General features: G+C 42.5%; 1 protein-coding gene across 1 annotated transcript in view; it reads left to right on the top strand.

The window, feature by feature from the left end:
• The window catches only part of DSCAM (Down syndrome cell adhesion molecule), a 237084-nt gene that overhangs the window by 173398 nt on the left and 42243 nt on the right, over nucleotides 1-21443 (top strand). Inside the window, exons 15-19 of the mRNA XM_008577256.1 lie at nucleotides 720-818; nucleotides 4323-4511; nucleotides 5700-5990; nucleotides 8307-8483; nucleotides 19818-19848. Coding sequence (XP_008575478.1) covers nucleotides 720-818; nucleotides 4323-4511; nucleotides 5700-5990; nucleotides 8307-8483; nucleotides 19818-19848 — 787 coding nt within the window. The remainder of the gene's footprint in view (nucleotides 1-719; nucleotides 819-4322; nucleotides 4512-5699; nucleotides 5991-8306; nucleotides 8484-19817; nucleotides 19849-21443) is intronic.

The raw sequence follows: 21443 nt of genomic DNA on the forward strand, positions 1-21443 counted from the left end.
TGAATGTCAAATAAATTGAAGTCAGGAGAATTCCAAGGCATTTTGGAAGATAGACAGTATATTATGACTCTGGAGAGATGGGTCAGTTTTTTAGGTCTTTGGGTCAATATATCAGGCTTCTCTCAGGAAGAAAGAAGAGCATTTTATGTGACACTTTCTATATAATGTGGATATCCTGATTCTAAATTTCTTCAGTGTTTCCATCCTCAGAGACAGTCCACAATAACATCGAGGCCCCTTGTTTGGAAGTGTGTATTCTGAAAACCTCATGTGGGTGTTTGGCTCGTGCTCTTTTTCCCACTAGCTGCTTCTCCCCCTTCCCCTTCCCCATCCCTAAGAAGAACAGAAGAGGATGCTGTTCATTGTTTCCACTTGAATTTCATGGCTGAAACTCACAGTGAAAGAGTGCATGTGTCCTTATAAGTTTAAGGAAAATTTCAATTAGTGGTGTATAACTCAGAAATTTAAGGAATTGGTGAGGAAATGAGTTAGAGATGAATCCAAGTAGAAATGCGGCTGAATTTTCTTTAAATAATAGATTGGCACTGTTCTCCCTCCTTAGTCCAGGATATCAACTAAATAGACATCTTCACAGAAGATATTTTGCATATTTTGGCAACCTGATTCCGTTATTTACAATGATTCCGTAAATTACTGTTAAAGAAGATTTTTTTAAAATGTGGAAAACTAACTGTTTTGTAAAAACTGTTTCCCTCTAGTGCCACCTGACCAGCCTCGGCTCACAGTCTCCAAAACCACATCTTCGTCCATTACCCTCTCTTGGCTCCCTGGGGACAACGGGGGCAGCTCCATCAGAGGTAAAAGACAGAGGCCACCCACAATAGTTGATTCATTGTATTATCTGCAGGTCAATAAGTGGTACCTCTTTATCAAAAACCTGCTTGTTGTTAGTTTATTCTCCAAAAAAATGTGTCATGTGATTAATTCTTCCATTACCTAAGCAAGGAAACCATGTATCTGTTTTTATGTGATTTCTTGAAACTCAAATCATTCACCCAAGGAATCCCATTCACAAAATCATTCTGGTGCATCCAGTCATCCAGTCTGAGTGATATGTGAACAAATGAGAGAGAGAGAGAGAGAGAGAGAGAGAGAGAGAGAGAGAGAGAGAGAGAGAGAAAAGAAATTTGGTAGTCTCTCCCCTGGGATTCTTAATACTGTTTATTCGCCCTTTCATCAACACTATAGCATTTATTCAAGTAATCCAAGTTACTTATAAATGTACTAAAAAACAGGACCTAGAGTTTAGATGGGAAATAATCTACTTGCACAAAGCCTTTACAATTAATGCGTAGTAGAGAAGTATAAATGTGGTTTATACTGAGGAAACAAGGTAGTGTGTTAATCCTAGCATATGGGTAGTTGGAAGACATTATTCTGATTGATTTGTAGACCAGGAAAAGGGAGTTAGTCCAGAGCAAGAGACAGAAGATGCACAGAAATTAGGGCCCGAGTCACAAAAACAGTTCCAGTGCAGGTGAGAGGATGGGGAACTTAGACTTCTGCAGGCAGAGAACACCCTTTCTTCAGAGAAAGGAGAAGACATCTGGAAATACAGGGACATGCAGGGTGAAGCCAGAGGTGTGCTGGAGCCAGCTGCATCCAGCTCCTGAGGGTGAGATGTCCCTTCTCCTCTCATCTCTGTGCTCAGTGGTGCAACCACACCAGGAATATCCACACACCACTGCAATCTGAAATGCTACGAATCAAGGCACTTTTTCCCCCTCCAAAAGCCAGTTGCTAAACATATATCAGAACTCCATGGGTAAAGGGAGAATCTTCCTTTTATTTTAGGGAAAAAATTGCTGAGGTCATTTTTTTAAAATAGTTGGATGATTAGGGGGAGGTTGTGTTTGTGGGTTTGAGGAGCGTGGGCTAGGTTTGTAACAGCTGCCATGTGAAATGCACAGGGAGTCATTAGATGAACAAAGTCGTGGCCAAACAGCTGCAGATACAGGGCACAAATGGTAGTGGTCACAGTTATCGCAGTTTAATGACTTTCTTAAGTGATGCTAGATGGCTGGGAAGAAAAATGGATTGCAGGTTACCAAAGTTGGTGACTGTCAAGAGAAGTGTGGCTAGAAGTCCAAACAGTGAGGGACACTAGCCTCCTTATTGAAATGACCTACCAACGGTTCTGTGCTGGTTAGAAGACCTGTCCGTACAGGAAAAAAGACAAAAAATGGGGCACCTGAGGCAGGGCTCGAGGGACCCTCGGCTGCAGCCTCAAATGCGATGAAGTGTGGGTTTTGTAACCATGAAAGTGTGGGACAGGCAAAACAAGGAGGGCGGAGAGTGCAGGGTGTTAGAGATGAACCTGGCTTCAGTAAGGAGGAGTTTCCAAGACAGAGGTAACCAGGGCATCCCTGAAATACAGCAGTGACTGCAGCACCAGCGTAGGGATGCGTCACACCTCGGCATGCCTGTGCTGTTGGACACCGATGTCACAGACAACACAAGGGAGCAAGGAACCACGTGGGCCCTCACCAAGGGTTAGAGGAGTTTTCCAAGGTGGCTTAGATGGTGGAAATTAGGAGGGAGGTGCAATCCCCAGGACACGTAGGGCAGCTGGAGTGGAGGTCGGTAGGTGACAACAGGAGCACCGAGGTCACAGGTGTCACATGTCGGGTGCTATGGGAGCTTGGAGGAGCTCAGATGAGGAGCACACATGTGTTAGTCCATTTCCGTTGCTTATAATGCAATACTGAAACTGGGTAATGCATAAAGAAAATAGGTTTATTTCTTATATTTTTGGAGGCCAGAAGTCCACAGGCCAGGAAACAAATACATCTGGTGAGGGCCTTCTTCTGGGTGGGAACCCTCTACAGTGTCCCGTGGTGACCAGGGTGTCACATGCGAGAATGGCTGAGTAAGAGAGAGCTAACCTTCTCACTGGCTCTCCTTACAAAGCCATCAGAGCCACGCCCATGATAACTCACTACGCCATGAATGGGTTCATCCTTTCACAAGAGTAACAGCCTCATGAGCCAATCACCTCTCGAAGGCTCCACCTTTCTAATACCGTAATCAGATTTCCCATCCTTTTAACACTGTTACAATGGGGCTCAGGTTTCCAATACATGAACTTTTGGGGGACACATTTAACCCATAGCAACATAGGAGAGAATATGAGGCTCAGGAAGGAGGGACCCCATGGCCACAGGGAGCCAGAGGAGGAGGGAAGCTACTGACCATGACCACAGAAGGAGGAATCAGAGATGCATGATTGCCCCATGAGGGGTTTGGAAAACACTTAATGCTGCCGTTTTGGGTTAGGAGATACCACAGTGTCGAGGGTGAGAAGTGCTTTGCCTGGAGTTCCGCAGGGCTGAGTAGAAGATCCCCATTCCATTGTCATGAGGACACCCTGTATAGGCAGGCTAGCTCCAGTCTACGTAGCTGTGGGCATTTAGGAAACAGGGACACAGCAGAGAGGACATGTTTGCCCCAGGAATGCGGTTGCAGAAAACAGGGATAAAGGAGCTAACAAGGCAGAGAGCGACAGTAGAGATTAAATCTTCCTTACAGGACCTGGGACTCAACACTTAACCTCTCTGAACCTCGGGTCTTCGTCTGCACTGTGGGGTAGTCATCATTATTTCATGGGGCTGTGTGAGGCTAGCACAATGCTTAGCACATAGGGCATGCTCAAGAAATGGACAGTTGTTAGTAGTAGTTGTAGAAATAGAGATAATAATGGTCATGTGGAGAAATGAATTGTTGGAGGAATTTTTGAAACTAAGGAGAACCCAGGTCACCATTGAAATGCTGGGATGGCTACAGAGCTTAAGCCAATTCCTCTAGTGTCTGTGGACTGTCAGAGCAGTAATATATGGGGAGGGGATGGTCAAGGAGGTTTCTACTTCCATTGATAAACATATCCGTTTTCCAGAGCTTTGGTTCTCTCAGAGGTAGCTTGGCTTCAGCCTGTGTCTGTGCCCAAGGATTCAGGCACACAAGCTCTGAAGGGCAGGCATTTAGCTGTCCAGCATTCCTTATGTGCTGTCCAATGAGGCTCTCAAAAGGGGATAAGCAGAAAAGTAGTTTTACTTTCTTCACACTGTCCAGCAGTACTACCATTGCAATAACATCTGGTATGGCCTAAATCCCTCACTAATCAAGACACCACAGGCCTTCTCCCAGACTGGGCTGTTTCCTGAAATCAGGAAGATTTAACATGTTCTCTTCTGAAAATGCTCCAATTCTGAGAACTCTCCCATGACCCATACAGAGTGCACTCATGAGTCAGTGTCCAGTGGAAAGCAAATAATGCTCGTGTGAACGTTTTTCGTTTTCTGAAGGGTACATCCTGCAGTATTCCGAGGACAACAGTGAGCAGTGGGGGAGTTTCCCCATCAGCCCAAGTGAACGTTCTTACCGCTTGGAAAATCTGAAATGTGGGACGTGGTATAAGTTCACTCTTACTGCCCAAAATGGAGTGGGACCAGGCCGTATAAGTGAAATCATAGAAGCAAAAACATTAGGAAAAGGTAGGTGTGCCTTCTGGTCCTTCTAGATCTCCTCTGTCTTCCAGCAAGAAGAGGGTGGGATCCTAAAAGATGTATCATGTATCTGTGCACTTGCTTGTGTACTTGAACTTTGTTATTCTGCAAATGGTCCAGCGGTGTCACAGCAAACTCAGAGAGGTGGCTGGTCCTGAGAGTATTCTGGTTCTTTTTTGTGTGTGTTATTTTATTTGCAATTATAAAGAAGAGGGCCATTTGAAAATCAAGAGTATTGGTGCAACATAAAGTGCCAAGGTGGGCAGCCATTAAATGTGACCTTTGACCTCTCACCCCTTTTGGGGGGAGTGACCTTTTTCCTTAGTCACATCGACAGCCCCATCTTCCTATAAATTTTTCATTGCCTCATAGTCCCCACTTTTCAGGCAGGGAATGCCAGGTATAAATTATTAACACTTCAATAATTGGGCTGGATTTTTACCTAACACATGGACCCTTAAGGAAATAAGCCCCAGGGAACTGACATTCAGAGGTGAACTTTGCACCTGGGCAATGGCAGGAAGAGGGAAGGATGTACTCACATGAGCTTGTGTGACTGTGGTTGGGAGGTGAAGAGGAGGTCTTCCTCGGTCTCCCTCACGTCTGAATCTTACTGGGTGGGGTGGCCTCAGATTGCAGGAGAGCCAGAGCTGGGAGGATTAGGGTGGTATCTGGTGCCAGTGTTTTGGATAACAAGTGGTAGGTTCAGATGAGAAGGGACTAATTGATGCACAGGCAGAATCATTAGGTCCCTGGGCTCCAGTGCAAGTATTTGGCTAGTGAGGAATACCTGCTGATGCTTCCCAAATCCATCTGTCTTCTCTTGAGTCAGGTCCATCCACGTGAGGGTGGAAGCAGGCCAGCCCAGCACACTACAGTGTGTGAACCACTGAGGGAAACTCGTACGTGAAAACAGCATTGTCCTTCAGGGGACTCTAAGATACACAAAAATAACCTCCCCCCACCCATTTTCCCCCTCACACCTAGGCCATTATGGTTGGAGAAAGGCCATTGTCCATAAAGTATTAACAGCAGACACATTGCAGGTGGCCTGTGACCCAGACGTGGCCTGAGCTCCTGGCGTGGGTGTAGAAAGCAGCCGAGGGAATGGTGTGAACACCTTGAGGGCGTTCACTGGCCCCGTGTGGGCTGACCTCCCATGTGCACTCTCCCCAGAGCCCCAGTTCTCCAAGGAGCAAGAGCTCTTTGCCAGCATCAACACCACGCGTGTAAGGCTCAACCTCATCGGTTGGAACGATGGTGGCTGCCCCATCACCTCCTTCACGCTGGAGTACAGGCCCTTTGGAACCACAGTGTGGACCACAGCTCAGCGTACCTCTCTCTCCAAGTCCTACATTCTGTACGACCTGCAGGAAGCCACCTGGTACGAGCTGCAGATGCGGGCGTGCAACAGCGCCGGCTGTGCAGAGAAGCAGACCACCTTCGCCACGCTCACCTACGATGGCAGTAAGCTGGCTGGCCCGGCCGCCTTCCATCTGTGTCTGGGGGATGTGCATGTGTGCGTCCAGTCCTCGTCCCACTGAACATTCATCTTTGCCACGTATGACCAGTGCCCAGTTGGCTTCAGGGCCATTCAGTGGCCTCTTTATGAGCTCCCTAGTTCATTGCACCCAGATGACCATCACTGTGTGTCCAGAAATAAGGGACAGAGGGCCAAAGGGAGCCTCCCTGGGGAGTCTTGCTACAGGAGTGATTCTCCTGGAGCTGCAGGATTCTTTGCCATGTGGTTCTATGCCTTTGTCCGTGACTGCAAGCTAACACTGCTTTTATTGTCTCCACCCTTTCCCCACCCCATCCCAATCCACATAACAACTTTCTGTTTTGCTCTCATTAAGCCCTTAAACTGCATGTGAGAAAACAGTTTTTCATGGTAAAGGAGCTTATGTTAGTCTCTGAGAGGGAACAGGGGTCCCAGTGGAAATAGAGTAGCCACAGGCAGAGCAGAACTTCCAACTTGGTTTCTCCCCCAATGTGGTTTCATTCTTTGGTCTTACAAAATAAAGGACTTTGACACTTGTCAAACACTTAAACACTTTTCTTAGCATTTAAGCGTTCACCTAAGTCCTCTGTTAACACACACATTTGAGTTAATAAGTTTATTTCATAGTTAAAATTATCGGCTAGCAATGTGCACACACTGGCCCACAGCTTCTCTATAACAGGTGCAGACACCAGAGCACTCGGCTTAAATGTGCATGCTGGTGATATGATCACAGCTAATGATGTAATTAGAGATTACTCATGCATAGGATTTGCAACTGTGATTCTGACTCACAAAGTACTCCCCAGAATTTAAATGTGTGTCTTCTAAAAAATATATAATATTCTCACGTTATCCAGGATTGCAAAGTACAGAAAAGTCCTGTGAGCTACATTTAATTTTCAGAAATCTGAAATGATTTTATCACACTAAGAAATATGAATGAATATTTATATTTTCCTTGAAAAAGATTATAGATTTCTTTGAACCAATTTCATGGATATATGGCTTTAATATCTCTTGTGTCACATATGCCTGAAGAATTTTTTTTCATTTTAGAAGAAACAAGCATTGACAATTAGCCTTAAATTATACCAGTCAGCTTTCAGAATCTTCCACTTCTTTATCCGACTGTTTCTTCTACTGTTTCCTCAGCCAGTCGTTAATGCTGGTCCTTGTGTAGTCTCGGTTTGGCCAACTAATCCTCACGGGCACCCCTTAAATGCCTCTTACCTGGGTTTCTGACAGTCAGGAGTATTTCTAGACTTGGGTTTCTAGCCCAGAACACTGTAAAGTTGGAAAAACACTCTTTTTGGCCTTAGCAGACATCATACAGGGCTGAGGGTTCTATTATCCCTGCTCTACTTACTAAATGCAAGATAAAGACCATTTTTGCTCAGGGGAAAATTATATTATTTTTGCATTATTTTTCCTAAAGCACTGACTTTCTGACCCTTGTTTTATATGGAAAATACTGTGGGATAGAACATCTTACATAATGGAGAGAGGCAAAATACATACCCCATGAAAAGTGGATGTCTGTGTTCAAATCTCTGTACCCATGGTATTCAACCTCTGGATAGAAACAGCTTTAGAAAGCTCAGAGTTTATTCTACTTTTATGTTTGCTTATAATTCTTAATAATCTAAATTTCATAGTACAATTTACTAATGCCTGGTCGATAAGTAGCTTGTGCTGGAGACCTAGATGGGCCACCTTTGAAAAGTTGTCTGTAGCTCTTATTCCCTAAAGTGAGGGTTTTAAAAATAGACTTGGTCTTACACCTGTGATAAAAAGCAAGTGAATAACCAAATTAAAAGTCATTCAAGCTTCTTTAAGCCAGGGTCTCTGGTAGTCTCCCTGCAGACGCTCTTCTGTGCATTTGCCAAACCCACTGTTTCTTTTTTAATATGCAATTTTTCAAATAGCCCCCATCACCTGTACTATGGGTGTCAGTCAGGGGGACACTTACTTCCAAGTAAATGTACTTGGCTTTTGTAAGCACTGAGCCTGGACATTATGTTTTCAAGTGCCTGCACTCAGCAGTACGTTGCAACATGAAGTCTCTTTCAAAGAGGTGCTATAGTGTAAGCTGGAAGTTTGGGCAGAGGGAGGCAAGTGAGCAAGTTACGTTAGCCAGGACCTAGAGAAAGGTTCCTCTCATTTCTCATCACCTCGGACACCCCAGATCACACAGTGCAATCTCCGTAACCCGTCATCCCTAAAAACTCCACCATGCCGTCTTCATTAATAGCCATCTAACATCGTGGCCCTGCTTTCAGGTACAATTCCTCCACTCATTAAGTCGGTTGTCCAAAGTGAGGAAGGGCTGACGACCAATGAAGGGCTCAAGATGCTGGTGACCATCTCCTGTATCCTGGTGGGGGTCTTCCTGCTGTTTGTTCTCCTGCTGGTCGTGCGGAGGAGGCGGCGGGAGCAGAGGCTGAAGAGGCTGAGAGGTGGGTCAAGGCTCTGGCCATGCACCCTCAGATTCCCTGCCATTCATGACCATCGGGAGAGAGGTCAGGGGGACAACACACCCCAAAGGAGAATGACTTTTCCTTCTTTGAGCTATGTCCCCCAGCTGCCTGATTCTATGACTGGAGAGCATTAGGGGGAAGCAACAAAAATGTTCCTGTCTCATCAATCAGAAATTGAGTGAAAGCCAGCCTCTCACATGTCCCTAAATCCTAACTGTTGGTAGGCAAAGAAAATTAATTTCTCATGGGTTTTCAACCCCACTCTCTTTCGTTTTCATTGGTTCTAGCAAAGCCACCAATTATGGTTTTCTTTGAAAAGACCTATCAGATTTGCTATGGAAATGAGAGTTATTTTATTGCCTGGAAGCCGAAATTGAGGGCTTATGTTACTGGGAGAGCATTGTCAGACAGAAAACACACGCTTTCCCAAATTAGAAATTTGAGCTGAAGCCCAGTGTAAGAGTTTCACTCTGAGAAAAAAAATAACAGAAGATGGAGAAGGCCAGATGAGATCCATTGTTAACAGACACCATTATTATAACGTCTGACTCTGTATAGCTCTGTGTGATGAGGCTATTCTCAGCTCTGGCCAACAGCCCTTACTCTCGTTTGCCCTGCAATGTGAGGACAAGGAGTTCTCTCAAATGCAAAACTCTGTGCAGGAGAAGTGCTCCCCAGCCCTTTGCCATTTACTGGCCAGGGTATTCAACCAAACCACCTCTTTTGTAAAGTGTGCATACAAGGTGTATGCATTTTAATATCAGTGCAGTGTGGGGTAATGCTGTGCAGCATCCTATATATTCTTTAAAGTTACATTCAAGGAACAAGTCTGAAAGCACTCCTCCTAAAGCACAGCTGTGATATTCCAAACTCACTGAGTTGTTTAGGAAACATTGACCTTTTACGTAAATCTTTTACCGTAATCCCATTAGAGCAGCAGAACGTGCTTACGTTTATGCGTGTCTTCACTCCTCCACACATTCCTCTTTGTGGGACTCTTCCACATCTTATTGTCAATTGGCTTTCACTCTGCCAACAAATTAAAATATCTGAAGTACATTGCACTCCATTTTTACATTATAATGGCCCTTCTATTTAAATCTTCTGCAGCCCAATAATTCAGATGAACCGTCAATCGTATTGAAATGCTCTTTCTAAATCATGTTAGTCAGTTATCTTTTAATTTTGCACACATTACTTGAGTGAATACTATATCCTACACATTGTACTAGGTGCTTGATACATAAAGATGAAAAGAAAGAACTTTCTTGGCTTTTTTAAAACTTGAAACATAATTGATTATGCACATCTATGAGGTACAGAGTCAAATATCAATACCTGTGTACAATACGTGATGATTGAATCAGGATAATTAGCATATTTATTATTACAGGTTCAACGTAGGAGGTAGACCCAGAAGCATCTATCAGCAAAAGAACAAAAATGTCACAAATGCTAAAGCAGGGCTTCCAGCAAACCCTACATAAGTGCAAAAGAGGGAGATATTAGTCCTGGGTGGGAGGAGAAGCATGGCCACCCAAGAGCTGAGTACAGTAGTACTACAAGAATATAATACTGCCCGATAAGTTGAGAATTTGTATAAAGTGGATCATGTTGGATTCTGTTCACAAGTCTTCATCGCTAAAATACCAAAATGACGTTTCTATAACTCTATTTCGTGGATAGCAGAATCCAATGGCTGACACCTAAGGCAGTTGTTGTTGAGGTACCAAGGTCTGACCTTGTTGTGGTGAGACAACTATGTTTAACTAGTTGCACTTAGAAGGCTATGAATCGTCCGTGTAACATTTCTTTAAAACAACTATAAAAGTTTCTTATGAACGATTCTATTTAACCACAAGAATTTGGTAGCAAATGGGTTAAACATCTAGGCAATCCTTCCCCTCAGTGTACCCCTTCACCAAATTTGCTTTTTCTTTTTTCCCTGGCTTCTGTTGCTTGCTCCTTCCTTCTTGGCTTTGTTTTATATTTCCTGTCCTACTCATAACATAAGCACCTCAACCTTGCTTTTCCTTGCCAAGAGCACTCCCAGTTAAAGATGCTGCCGACTCTTACTAATACCTTTGGGTTAGACTGATGGAAGACCCATGCAAACTTCATTTTTATTCTTAATAGTTCCTTGAAATTTAGTTATTGCTTTGCAAGGGCCATGTCTAGAAAACATCCTGGGACTGGCATTTCTATTGTCAGTATCTCTACTTCTAGACTCTGGTGTGTTTTATAGTTGGCTTGGTAAAGAAAGCAATAGATCACATCAGTCTTTCATTCCCTAGAAATGGTTTTGTTTTCTTTGGGCAAGAGAAAAGCTAGAGCCAACACAAAGGTTTCTGTAGGAAAAAAATAAGTGCTGTGGCAAAGATGTGTTCATGAGAGATGCCAAGGAGCAAAGAATTCTAGAGAAGTAACCTGCCATCATACAAAGGAATTTGCAGTCTTGCACTTTGTAGGCACTTAGCAAAGCTTTCTTGAATCAAAAATCTGAAAAGGGTACAGCAAGAATGCAAAGTATTGGGCACCCAATTCCTTACCACTTCCTAATGCCAGTTTTAATGTTAACGCACTGATATAAATTTAATTCAGCACACCATTGTGGGTCTTCCACGTGCTAAATGTAACGCTTTTTAAAACCAGTGATCACATTTTCTTATTAACCATTTCTATCTGATCACAAAAATTTGGCGAGGTCCTGAAGAGAAAAAAGATTTCTAAGACCCCATCCCAGAATAACAGAAGGTGATGCTTTAGTGGCAATGGGTCAAGGCTTACAAGGCACATCTCTACGTAGCTGTGGGAAGTGCTGCCATAAAAAGACAGAGTAAGTGATTGGGGCTGTACAGGAGGAATCAGTGAAAGGCCAGGCCTTGCCCAGGAAAGACCTCTTTGTCTTTTAGCCCTGCAGGGCCTCTGAAATGCTCATGAATGATATAAAATATTTCCATCCCACCCTCGGAGGACAACTGCAGGCATCGAGTTTAAAGTAATAGGTGACTATCTATTAAACATCCACACTTCATTAGTAGAATCACCCAATTACCACCTGACCCACATAAGACACAGATTCTGTGCCTGCATTAGAGTAAGTTCAAATATACTTACAGATTCTAAAGAGAGAATTGCTTCATGCAGTATTTTTATTGTCCAAAATAAAGACAACTTTTTTTAGTAATATGTCAATGTTGCTTGAGCCACCACCTATCAAAATCATAAATGGAAATAAGAAAATTTCAATTATAGAAAAATATTGCGGGGGTTCCTAATGGATGTTTTTAGAGTTATTATGTAAGATAAAATTCATTTTGACCTTGTTTGATTGCTGGCACTACTAAAATATTTATAAGCAAAGTATTTTTTACTATATAGACAAGCAACCTAGTTAGATGACTGCAATATAATGTTCTTTTATGTAAAAATATTTTTTAAAAAATAAAGGAATTGGGACTCAAGCAGTTTAGCCAACCTATATTCTTTTTTCTTGAGTACTTTACTAATTTTAGAGCATAGCAGCCTCCTAAAGTCTAAATTGTCTGCAAATGCTTCATTTTTTTTAAAATCTATTACCTTATCCAGGAGTTCAGAAGCCACATTTGCTTTTAATAGTGCCCTGGTTTTCCCCCAACTTCTAGATCTTTTGAAGTGCAATGGTTACAGAGTCACTGGCTGGACTGAAGATCCCAGCAACCCCAACTTTATAAAAATTTGATTCCCATGTCAAGTAATCAACCCCAATATTACTAAAAGCTTCCTCCTTTAGTATGAGTTTGCCCAAGAGGATGCAAGCTTGTGTTGGCACCAATCAGTATGAGTCAACTGGCGGTGTCAAGCCAAGAAATCCCAAGACTTCAAATAAGCTTAAGATAAAAAAAAATCAGTGGATGATGAAAATTTGACCATGCTTCTGTGCCAGAATGCCTCACTTTCTTCACATGAACGGATATGTATGTATGTATGTATGTATGTATGTATTTATTTATTTATTTGTTTGTTTGTTTGTTTGTCCTTTTTGAGACCAGCCGCACCGCGCTCAGCCAGTGAGCGCACCAGTCATCCCTATATAGGATCCGACCCGAGGCGGGAGCGCTGCTGCGCTTCCAGCGCTGCACTCTCCCAAGTGCACCACGGGCTCGGCCCGTGTTTATTATTTTAAACAAGCTTTGAAATGGATTAATAGCATGAAACCGATCAATTGCAGAAGCCCCTTCCGGGAGAGAATGCAGGTTCACAGTTCCACGTGGGCGCCTTGTAAGAGGTGCTGGAAGGCGTCTGCACTTTGTTCTGCAAATGAGCTGAAAGCTCTCCTCATTTGAAAATCCAGAAAGCAATTTGAATTTTTCTAATATAAAGGAGGACTGTACTTCTAGGAGCCCAGTGACCCTCGGACTTCAGGTGCACTTAAGGTGAATAAAGACTGCCCAGTGCCAATGCATAGAGCCCCTATACACGTGGGGGTCCCACGTTGCTCGTTAGTGAAGAAACAGGAAGTGCGCCCTCTAGAGACTTCGCTGCTGAGCTGATAAATGCCCAACTTGGGGCTGAGATAAGCCGTGCTCTGAAACACTTTAGTCCTCTGCTTTGTGTTTTCTTCCTTTCTTCTTCTTTCTTTTTCCTCTCTCTCTCTCTCTCTCTCTCTCTCTCTCTCTCTCTCTCTCTCTCCCCCCCTTCTTTCTCTCTGCTTTAGTTTCTTAATAAAATTATCCTTTCACAACTCCAAACTTGTTATGACAGAACTGAGTAGAAAAAGTTCTGTATCTGGGAGAAAAGGAACACTGGGCTGCTGGCAAGTCGGGGACAGCCAGTGGAGCTGGGGACAGGAGCGGGCAGTCAGGAGGGAACCATGGGCAGCAGCCCTGGCCGTGGAATTTGGCCTTGCCTGGGGGGTCTATTTTGTCCATGTTTGTACAGTTTGCAGTTTTCTCAGACAACAAGTATATACAGCTTTCTTTTCCGGATTTTTTTTTTTTTTTTTGGCCACAGTTTTCAAATTAGCTTTCATCTGAGCATGCCGATGATTGGAAGTCCTATTTGGGATCTTGTAAAAACTTAATGCAGGTTTACAGTCCTTACAAGAATAGCTGCTTTATGAGATCCATTTCAATTCCAGACAATAGTCAGGACTTTTGAGGGTGAGCCAACAAATAAAGCTTCTGATGGATGGTAAAGCAAGGTCAAGTCTGCTACCCCAAATTGTTTCATGTGTATATGTGGCTGTGTGCAAGTGGCTGCCCAATATCTTATTGACTTAAAACATTTTCCATTTTACTTAACTAGGATTCAAACACGAAACTCTAGTCACGTGGCTCTGAATTAGATGCGCCTTTTTTAAAGAAACATTTGAGTTGCAAAATACGAGGCACCTCAGGCTCTCAGGATTTGCACAGCTGCGGTGCTTGGGGACCGGTGTATGCCCTTCCCTGCCATGATGCATCATGTGCTGCCTCGTTGATGGTTACCTTCATGCCATGTGCAAATCAAAATAAAAGCAACAATTCACAAAAGAACATGGGAACTGGGCAAGGCCTATCTGTGATACTCCTAGTTCACCTGAGGTGCCCCTTTCCAAGATTTCATTGAACCATGTATGTATTAATCAACAGAGTACTAACAGTTTCCACTTTTCCGCTCCTCTTCCTTCTCCATAACACTTTACTATACCTTATCTTGTTTTAGTCTCTCAATAGCTATGCAAATAGGCCCAGTATGAATTTGGGATTATTATGCTACATTTTGCTGACATGAAAACTGAAGGTCAGAAAGGCAAGGGAGCTAGAGAACCTGTCCAAAGTCATGTGCCACTGAGGCAGACCTAGAAGAAAGCTCAGGTCACTATGCCTACTCCAGTCCTCTTTTCATGAAACTTCTCCAGACTTTGTAATATCTAAGTAAGAAATAGGCTGTCCCATCAATATTATAAGCTTTAAAAGGTTTATCAGTGAAGCATGGAATCAGGTATATTAATCAGATACAATTGTTACTTTACAATTTTATGTTTGCCCATGAAAATTACTTGGTTTATTCATCTTTTATCTCCATGTTCACTACTCCTCAGCCTTCCCCTAATTATATTAAAAAATATATTCCTTCCAGCTTGCATATCTTCAACCTACCGTCCTCTCTAATCTTTTCACCACTAAATACCTGAAAGCGTTTTCTTCTGCTCCCAGCTACACTATCTCTCACCCACTCCCTACCCTCACATTCCCACCTCCACACCCCCCACTCAAATGAAACTGCTCTCCTGGATGCAGATGTCCCATTACCTACCAATGACCAAATTCCCTTTTCAGCCATCATTTTCTAGCCCTCATTGCAGCATTCAGAAGGTTAGCAAATGTTGTCTCTTGAAACTTCTTTCTTCTGTGTTTCATTATCAGTAGACTATCTTGGGGGTATTTCTCCATCATTTCTCAACCTCACAGATTAAGGGAGGAACTCAGAGCCAAGGATAGGTATGCAGGAGTAGCAAGGGACTTTAGGAAAGATGTCACAAAGTCTAAATCTCAGATTGACCTGAAGTTTGAAAACATGTGACAGGCAATGCAAAGGGCTGTTGAGCCGTGTGTGGGCAAGAAGAGCAAGCTTTGGACAGTGTTCTCGTGTTAGCAGATGGCAGGTGGAAAGGAGAGCGATGGGCATCTGCTTTGCTCTGATGCACGCCGGGAGGAGTGCTATTCAAACCAAAAAGGAAGGGAGGGAAAAAGAGAGAGAAAGAAAGACATTATCCTATGTTGAGTGAAGTAAATCAGACACAAAAAGTTAATACCTCATGTTCTCACTCATATGTGGGAGCGAAAAGAGTGGAGCTTATAGTCACAGGCAGAACCGCGGTTACTAGAGGCTGTGGAAAGAGCAGGGCAGGGGGATAGGAATAGCTTGGTTAACAAATACAAGATCACAGCTAGATAAAAAGAGTGGAGCTTATAGTCACAGGCAGAACCGCGGTTACTAGAGGCTGGGGAAAGAGCAGGGCAGGGGGATAGGAATAGCTTGGTTAACAAATACAAGATCACAGCTAGATAGGACAAATGAGTTCTCGTGGTCTACACTAGTGCTAGGAGTCTATAATTAACTATAATGTATTGTGTATTCTCAAATGGCTAGAAGAGAGGAGCTCAAATGTTCTCATCACAGAGAAACAATAAATTTTTGCCAGGATGGATATGCTAATTACCTTGATTGATCATCACGTCGTATACATGTATTGAAATATAACTCTGTACCCCATAAATACAATTACTACAGGTTAATTTTAAAAAGTTAAAATTTAAATTAAATAAAAGGAAAGACCTAATCTAAACCTGGGCTTAGTCTCATCTTTTCAAGAAAGACGCAATAAAAGATGTTACTGATGATGAAAAAAAGAAAGAAAAGAAAAGAAATAGAGGAAAGTGGGGGAAGCTTGTGTGTGAGGGAGATGTAAAGTGCAGAATGCTTCAGATAATAATCAGAGTTCCGATTAGTTTAAAATTACTATGTGCTAGCCATCATGGGGTTGGGGGCAGAGATAGCTTTTTATGAACAATATTGACCAAAGACTATTACACAACTTCCAAATAGTAAACAGCATAATGTAGACATCAATAAATACTATGATACCCCCCCTTACTGGAAAGATTAGAAAAGGTGTCAGGGAGATCCAGTCCCAAGACCCTAAAGGATAACATCTTAGGGTCCTTATCAAAATTTTTCCAGACATAATATCAAAACCTTTGCGAATAATCTTTGAACAATCAAAGGCACATTAGAGGTGTTAGGAAATGATTATACTTTGTAGCCAATTTCAAAAACAACAGACTCTAAACATTATAGACTGAAATAAGTTAGTTTAGATTATAGGAAGGATGGTTTGTAAGCAACCAGGAAATCACAGGGCCTACCAGAGGCCTAGACGAACCCCAGTTCTGTCTTGACAGGGCTGATTGGTAAGGGATCACCTGGCTAGAGCTACAAACGTTGGCAGGCTGGTCCCACACATGCAGGTGGGAAGGCTAATGTGTTAAAGGGAAGAATCCAAATGTTCGGAGATGTTGAAAGGCTGGAACCAAGAAGATGAAATGTAATAGGGATAATTGTAAAGCCTTCGCTACAGATTATAAAATTCCATTTGCTACACCTACGAGGAGCCCTGTGCTCTCACTGGTGTGCTAGAAGAAGATTGTCAAAAATCACCAGTGTCTGTGCTTGGCCCCATTTAATAAAGGACAATAGAAATCAGAGGTCTTTCATAGAAGGGAGTCCCGACTAGGGAATTACCTAGAAGTTATGCCCTATGAGGAGTGGTTAAGAAAGTTAGAGAATTTAACCTGGAAAAGAGAAAGCTAAAGCCGAGCAAGGGAAATGGCAGCTACGTGAAAATATTTGAACAGCTTGTAAATGGTTCCAGAAAGTGTCATCATTATATGCAGGTAAAAATGACATCACAGGATTTTGACACAAGAGAAGGAAGAGGTTTCTCACAATTAAAAGCATTTCCAGGACATCTTTGTATGGCTTCACTGTCTACCGGGGAGGACTGTGCCCAGAGACAGAGAGGAAGGAGCCAAGAGAGACGATGTGAAAACACGTGGTCACGCTGTGAGCCAGATGTATGTGCAAAGGTCCATGGAAGCCCAAGAGCCAAAGAACCCACCTGGTCTGCTGGGCCGGGAGGGTGCACAGAGCTGGTTGCACCTGCATGGGGTGGTGAGGACCACAGAGGGCCTTGCAGGAGCAAAGTCAGGAGTGTCTCTGTAGAAAGTGGCATGTGTAGGAAATTCAGAGAGAGGATTGGAGGCCAGGTGAGAAACACCAGGGCTGGAAAACCCAGCCTGGACCAGCACTGAAGGCTCGTCCTCTGTGCCAAGGAGTGCTGCTGCAGCGAGGCCCCTCTGGAAGTTTCAAATGCAGGTGTGGCATAGCAAGGTGTGTTTCAGATCTGCTGCCCTTCCTATGTGTGGGTGTCACTCAGAGAGCCTCAAGACTGGAGTCAGAGAGACCACAGAGGAGGAGGTTGACTCGCAAATGAGATCTAAGCTTAGGAAAGAGAAAGCAAGCCAAGGTCCCAAGGGCCGTGTGGCAAAGAAGGAGCAGCAGGCGTGGAAGGCAGGCTGGTACAGAAGAGAGTGGTGGGAAACCTGGTGATTTCAGTGACTGGCAGTGAGGTCCCAAGGGCCGTGTGGCAAAGAAGGAGCAGCAGGCGTAGAAGGCAGGCTGGTACAGAAGAGAGTGGTGGGAAACCTGGTGATTTCAGTGACTGGCAGTGATTTCAGACACTGGCCATGCGCTCCCGCACGGTTGCAGCAAAGGACTGGATGTATCTGGGCCCCGATTTCTCATTTCTGAAATGGGCATACGAATTTCCTAGCAGAGACCGACATTAAAGGGACGTGAGCTAGCAATCCTACAGGAACCAGCACAATCCAGATTCCTAGGGCGTGCTCAGCTGTCCCCCCACAGCCTGCCGCATGCTTGCTCCCTGAGCTGTCTGTGCCATCAAAACACCATCACTGTGCTTGAAACTCCAGCTTCTCAGCTATTCAGAGGTGATGTCATAGAAGAAGTGAATTTCCATGAATAAATTTTTCTCAAAACTTCAGAAGACATAGTAGCTAAGACAGAAAGCGATAAGCATAGGGAAGGGTTGACAGACATGGCTTTGAGCAGCTCAGCCTGTGGAGCAGATTAGCTTCAAGGAAGTTCCTGCTAATTACAGGTAAAGGATGTTCGCAGTTAGACGTGTCAGTATTTGTGGGGAGCTCTGTTCTCACTTGTTGGATTCTGAAATTCCTTAGTACCTTGATATGAAAAGATCACAGGAGAGAAAATCCTGAAGACTGGCCAAAAATAGAAAAAGAAGGATTATTATGGGCAGAGTGAGGAAAGGAGTCAATTCTGAAGACATGTGAGTCTGAGCTACCCCCAAAGTATGAACCAAAGTAAAGTGTTTACTCCTTGGAATTTTTTTCCTCTTTTTTAGAATATTGTACTAGCCCCTCTTTGGTTGTTACATGGAGCTAATTAAGCCCAAGCTTCTGGCATTTAACATATATGTTTACTTTGTGAGTGCTAAATCATTCCAGAAAAGAAGAAATGTATTATATTTACTTTGTCTTTGCAGATAAATATAAAGACATGAACTGGGAAATTAAATGCTGGTTTGCTTTCTTTGCTTTGCCCTGTGGGTGGGGTAGATGAGACGTGTTTCATTTCCCAGACCAAACCCATCTGTGCACAAAATTGGAGCCCATCTGGAGGTTGCTGACAGGAACCGGCACGGCTGACTTGCAGAACTGAGTTGTGGTTCGCAGGGGTGCCAGCCTACGTGCAGTTATTCTGTGACCGTCTGTGCCCCTCACTAATAGCATGCTGCTCCCCGACATGAAACTGATTACATTCACACATTAGCCCCAAAAGAATGACATGAAAATACTCCAACATATGAATTTCTTCACTATAAAGCCAGTCACTCAATCAGCTGAGTCCATTCCCAGAAAGTTCTGTCCGTAGAACAGTACATTTAACATCAAGTCTTTTAGAGAGCAACAGAAAAAAAAAAAAAAAAAAAGAAGGCTTTTGTGCTTTAAGAAAAGAAACGTAAGGAAACATTCATTTTTGCCAGGACAAAATGTATAAAAGGAATAAATTATATTTTAAGGGAAATGAGGATTTCAAAACAATACCACCAATAAAGGAGATTGTTTTTCTACATCATTTTTAGGCAGGATTTCTTATGTCAGGAGTGGTAACCAGGTCTTGGTAAACAGTATCCTTAGGAAAAAAATAAATAAGTAAAAGTTTTATTTCTGAGTTTGAAATAAACATCTAGGTTTTCAAAAACAGAGATACACCATTTATACAATTCTTTGACCAACCTGAGGGATGCAGAGTTCTGTAATAATGTCATTTTTAAGTGATCTACAGTGTCATAAACTTTCTAATTATGATACGTTTGTAACAAAGAGTGGATTTGTACAGCATAAATGACTTACTTTTAAAATGTTAATTTACTGAAAATAAAATTGGGTTTTGTAGAAGTGACAAATAAATAGGTTGTAATAAAGCCTTTAATAGATGTCTGAGAATTTTATAGCCACAGGATAGTTATGCTATCTTTTTGCAATTAAAAAGAAAAAGATATAAAACAGTCCCATGTAGAAGAAATAAGGAATCTATAAAACTTTAGGTCATTTGTAGTGATCTGGGTATACAATTACATTTAAAAATGGCTGTTGTCATCTGACTGTAGAATATTTTCATAAATGCCTAAGTGAATGTTAATGAGTTATTTGTCATTTACTAATATTAACTTTCTTTCCTCAGATGCAAAGAGTTTAGCCGAAATGCTCATGAGGTAAGAACAAGACCTAGCACTTCAGATATCATGTTTAAAGAACAGTTTCCAACTTGCCTTAATTATTTTTTTAATGATAACAGTCTGTAATCAATAATGCATTTTTTTTCAACGTATGATTTCCATTTACATTCCAATGTATCCATATAGTACTTACTTGGATATGTAGGTATCAAATAATATATTTTAGTACATGCCATAAGTCATCATCTTGTTGGCTGGATTCATCCAATAGAATGTTTCCCATTAACCTGGGAACAAAGAGGCACATTACAAGTAAGTAGCTTTAGTTTTCCTTCCACCCAAATATGCTACCTTTGAGGGCAAGCCAAGTTCAAAGAAAACCACAGGAAGAAATGCACTGTGCTCTTCAAAGGCGGTGGGCTGATGCATGGCTCCTCCAGCACCCCTCCCCAGAAGCACTCTCCAATTCCCTGTCTATTCCCTGATAGTCCTAGAAGTCAAAGCCTGGACACTTCATGACCATGTTAGGAGTCCCCACCACTGTGGTTGCCCCATTTGTCATTGCAGAGTGATGGACAAATAGCAGTTACTGAATAAAAGGAAGAGAATGTTCACAATTGTGGAAGACAAAAGTGCAGCCTTCACAGCTTTACTTTTAAATGTCCACAGGGCTTGTGATAGGAAAAGATGTGAAGAGAAGAGCATATTCCTTCCACGTCCCCAAGCTCTATTTTCCACTCATTTCTCCTCCATCAAACATTGAGTTTCCTTAGCTGCCCAAACTCCTTATTCTATAAAACCTAGAACACTCTGATTTTAAGTATTACGGTTATGGATTAATTAACTGACATGTTACCTCACCCCAATATTTGCATTTTAAGTCTTTTATATTGTAATGATCGAATGAAAAGGGAAAATAAGAGTCTAGAAGATAATTAAGGAAGATGTCAGGGACCGTGACGGTGAACTTGATGTTGCTGTTTTAGGATTAGTGTGGGAGAGAGAGGATGGGGCACAGGATCTCTTCCTACTCCCATCCCCACTGCAGTTGGCTTTCACTTCTTTCTCCATCTGTGCATATAAAGTTAGTTCTTTTTTGTTGTTTGCAAAGAGCCCATGCCCCATATCACCAGCATCTTTGAAGACTGAAGGCAGAGGTCAAATATCATTGGCACATAGATCACATGTCCTAGAGACATCTTTGTTTAGCCACATTGTGTTTGAAAACAATATGAATCATAAGTAAAACCATGATGTGGAAGAATCAAGATCATCTCTGAAATATTTGGTGTAAGTAATTAGATGAATGTTGGTGTCATTTGCAAGATTAGGAAAATACAGGCAGAGTATGAACTTTTTTTTTTTTTGTAGAGCAGGGTCTGGAAAGGTGTTAATGGGAATGAAAAGACCATCTTTGGTCACCTTAAATTTGGGATTCTTTTTACGTATTCAGTGGAGGTGTCAAACAGACAACTGGTAACAGGAATCTGGAACTCAGAGGAGAGATAGAAATGGCCTGTAAAATATGTCTTTCATGATGGGTATCTAATCATACTAGATCAAACTTACAAAAATATTATGAAAATCTGCATGAGATTCCTCGAGTGTATGCTCTTGGGAAAGACTGTATC

This window comes from Galeopterus variegatus, unplaced genomic scaffold (genome assembly GCF_000696425.1).
Source record: "Galeopterus variegatus unplaced genomic scaffold, G_variegatus-3.0.2 Scaffold1470, whole genome shotgun sequence".
Classification (NCBI taxonomy): Eukaryota; Metazoa; Chordata; class Mammalia; order Dermoptera; family Cynocephalidae; genus Galeopterus; species Galeopterus variegatus.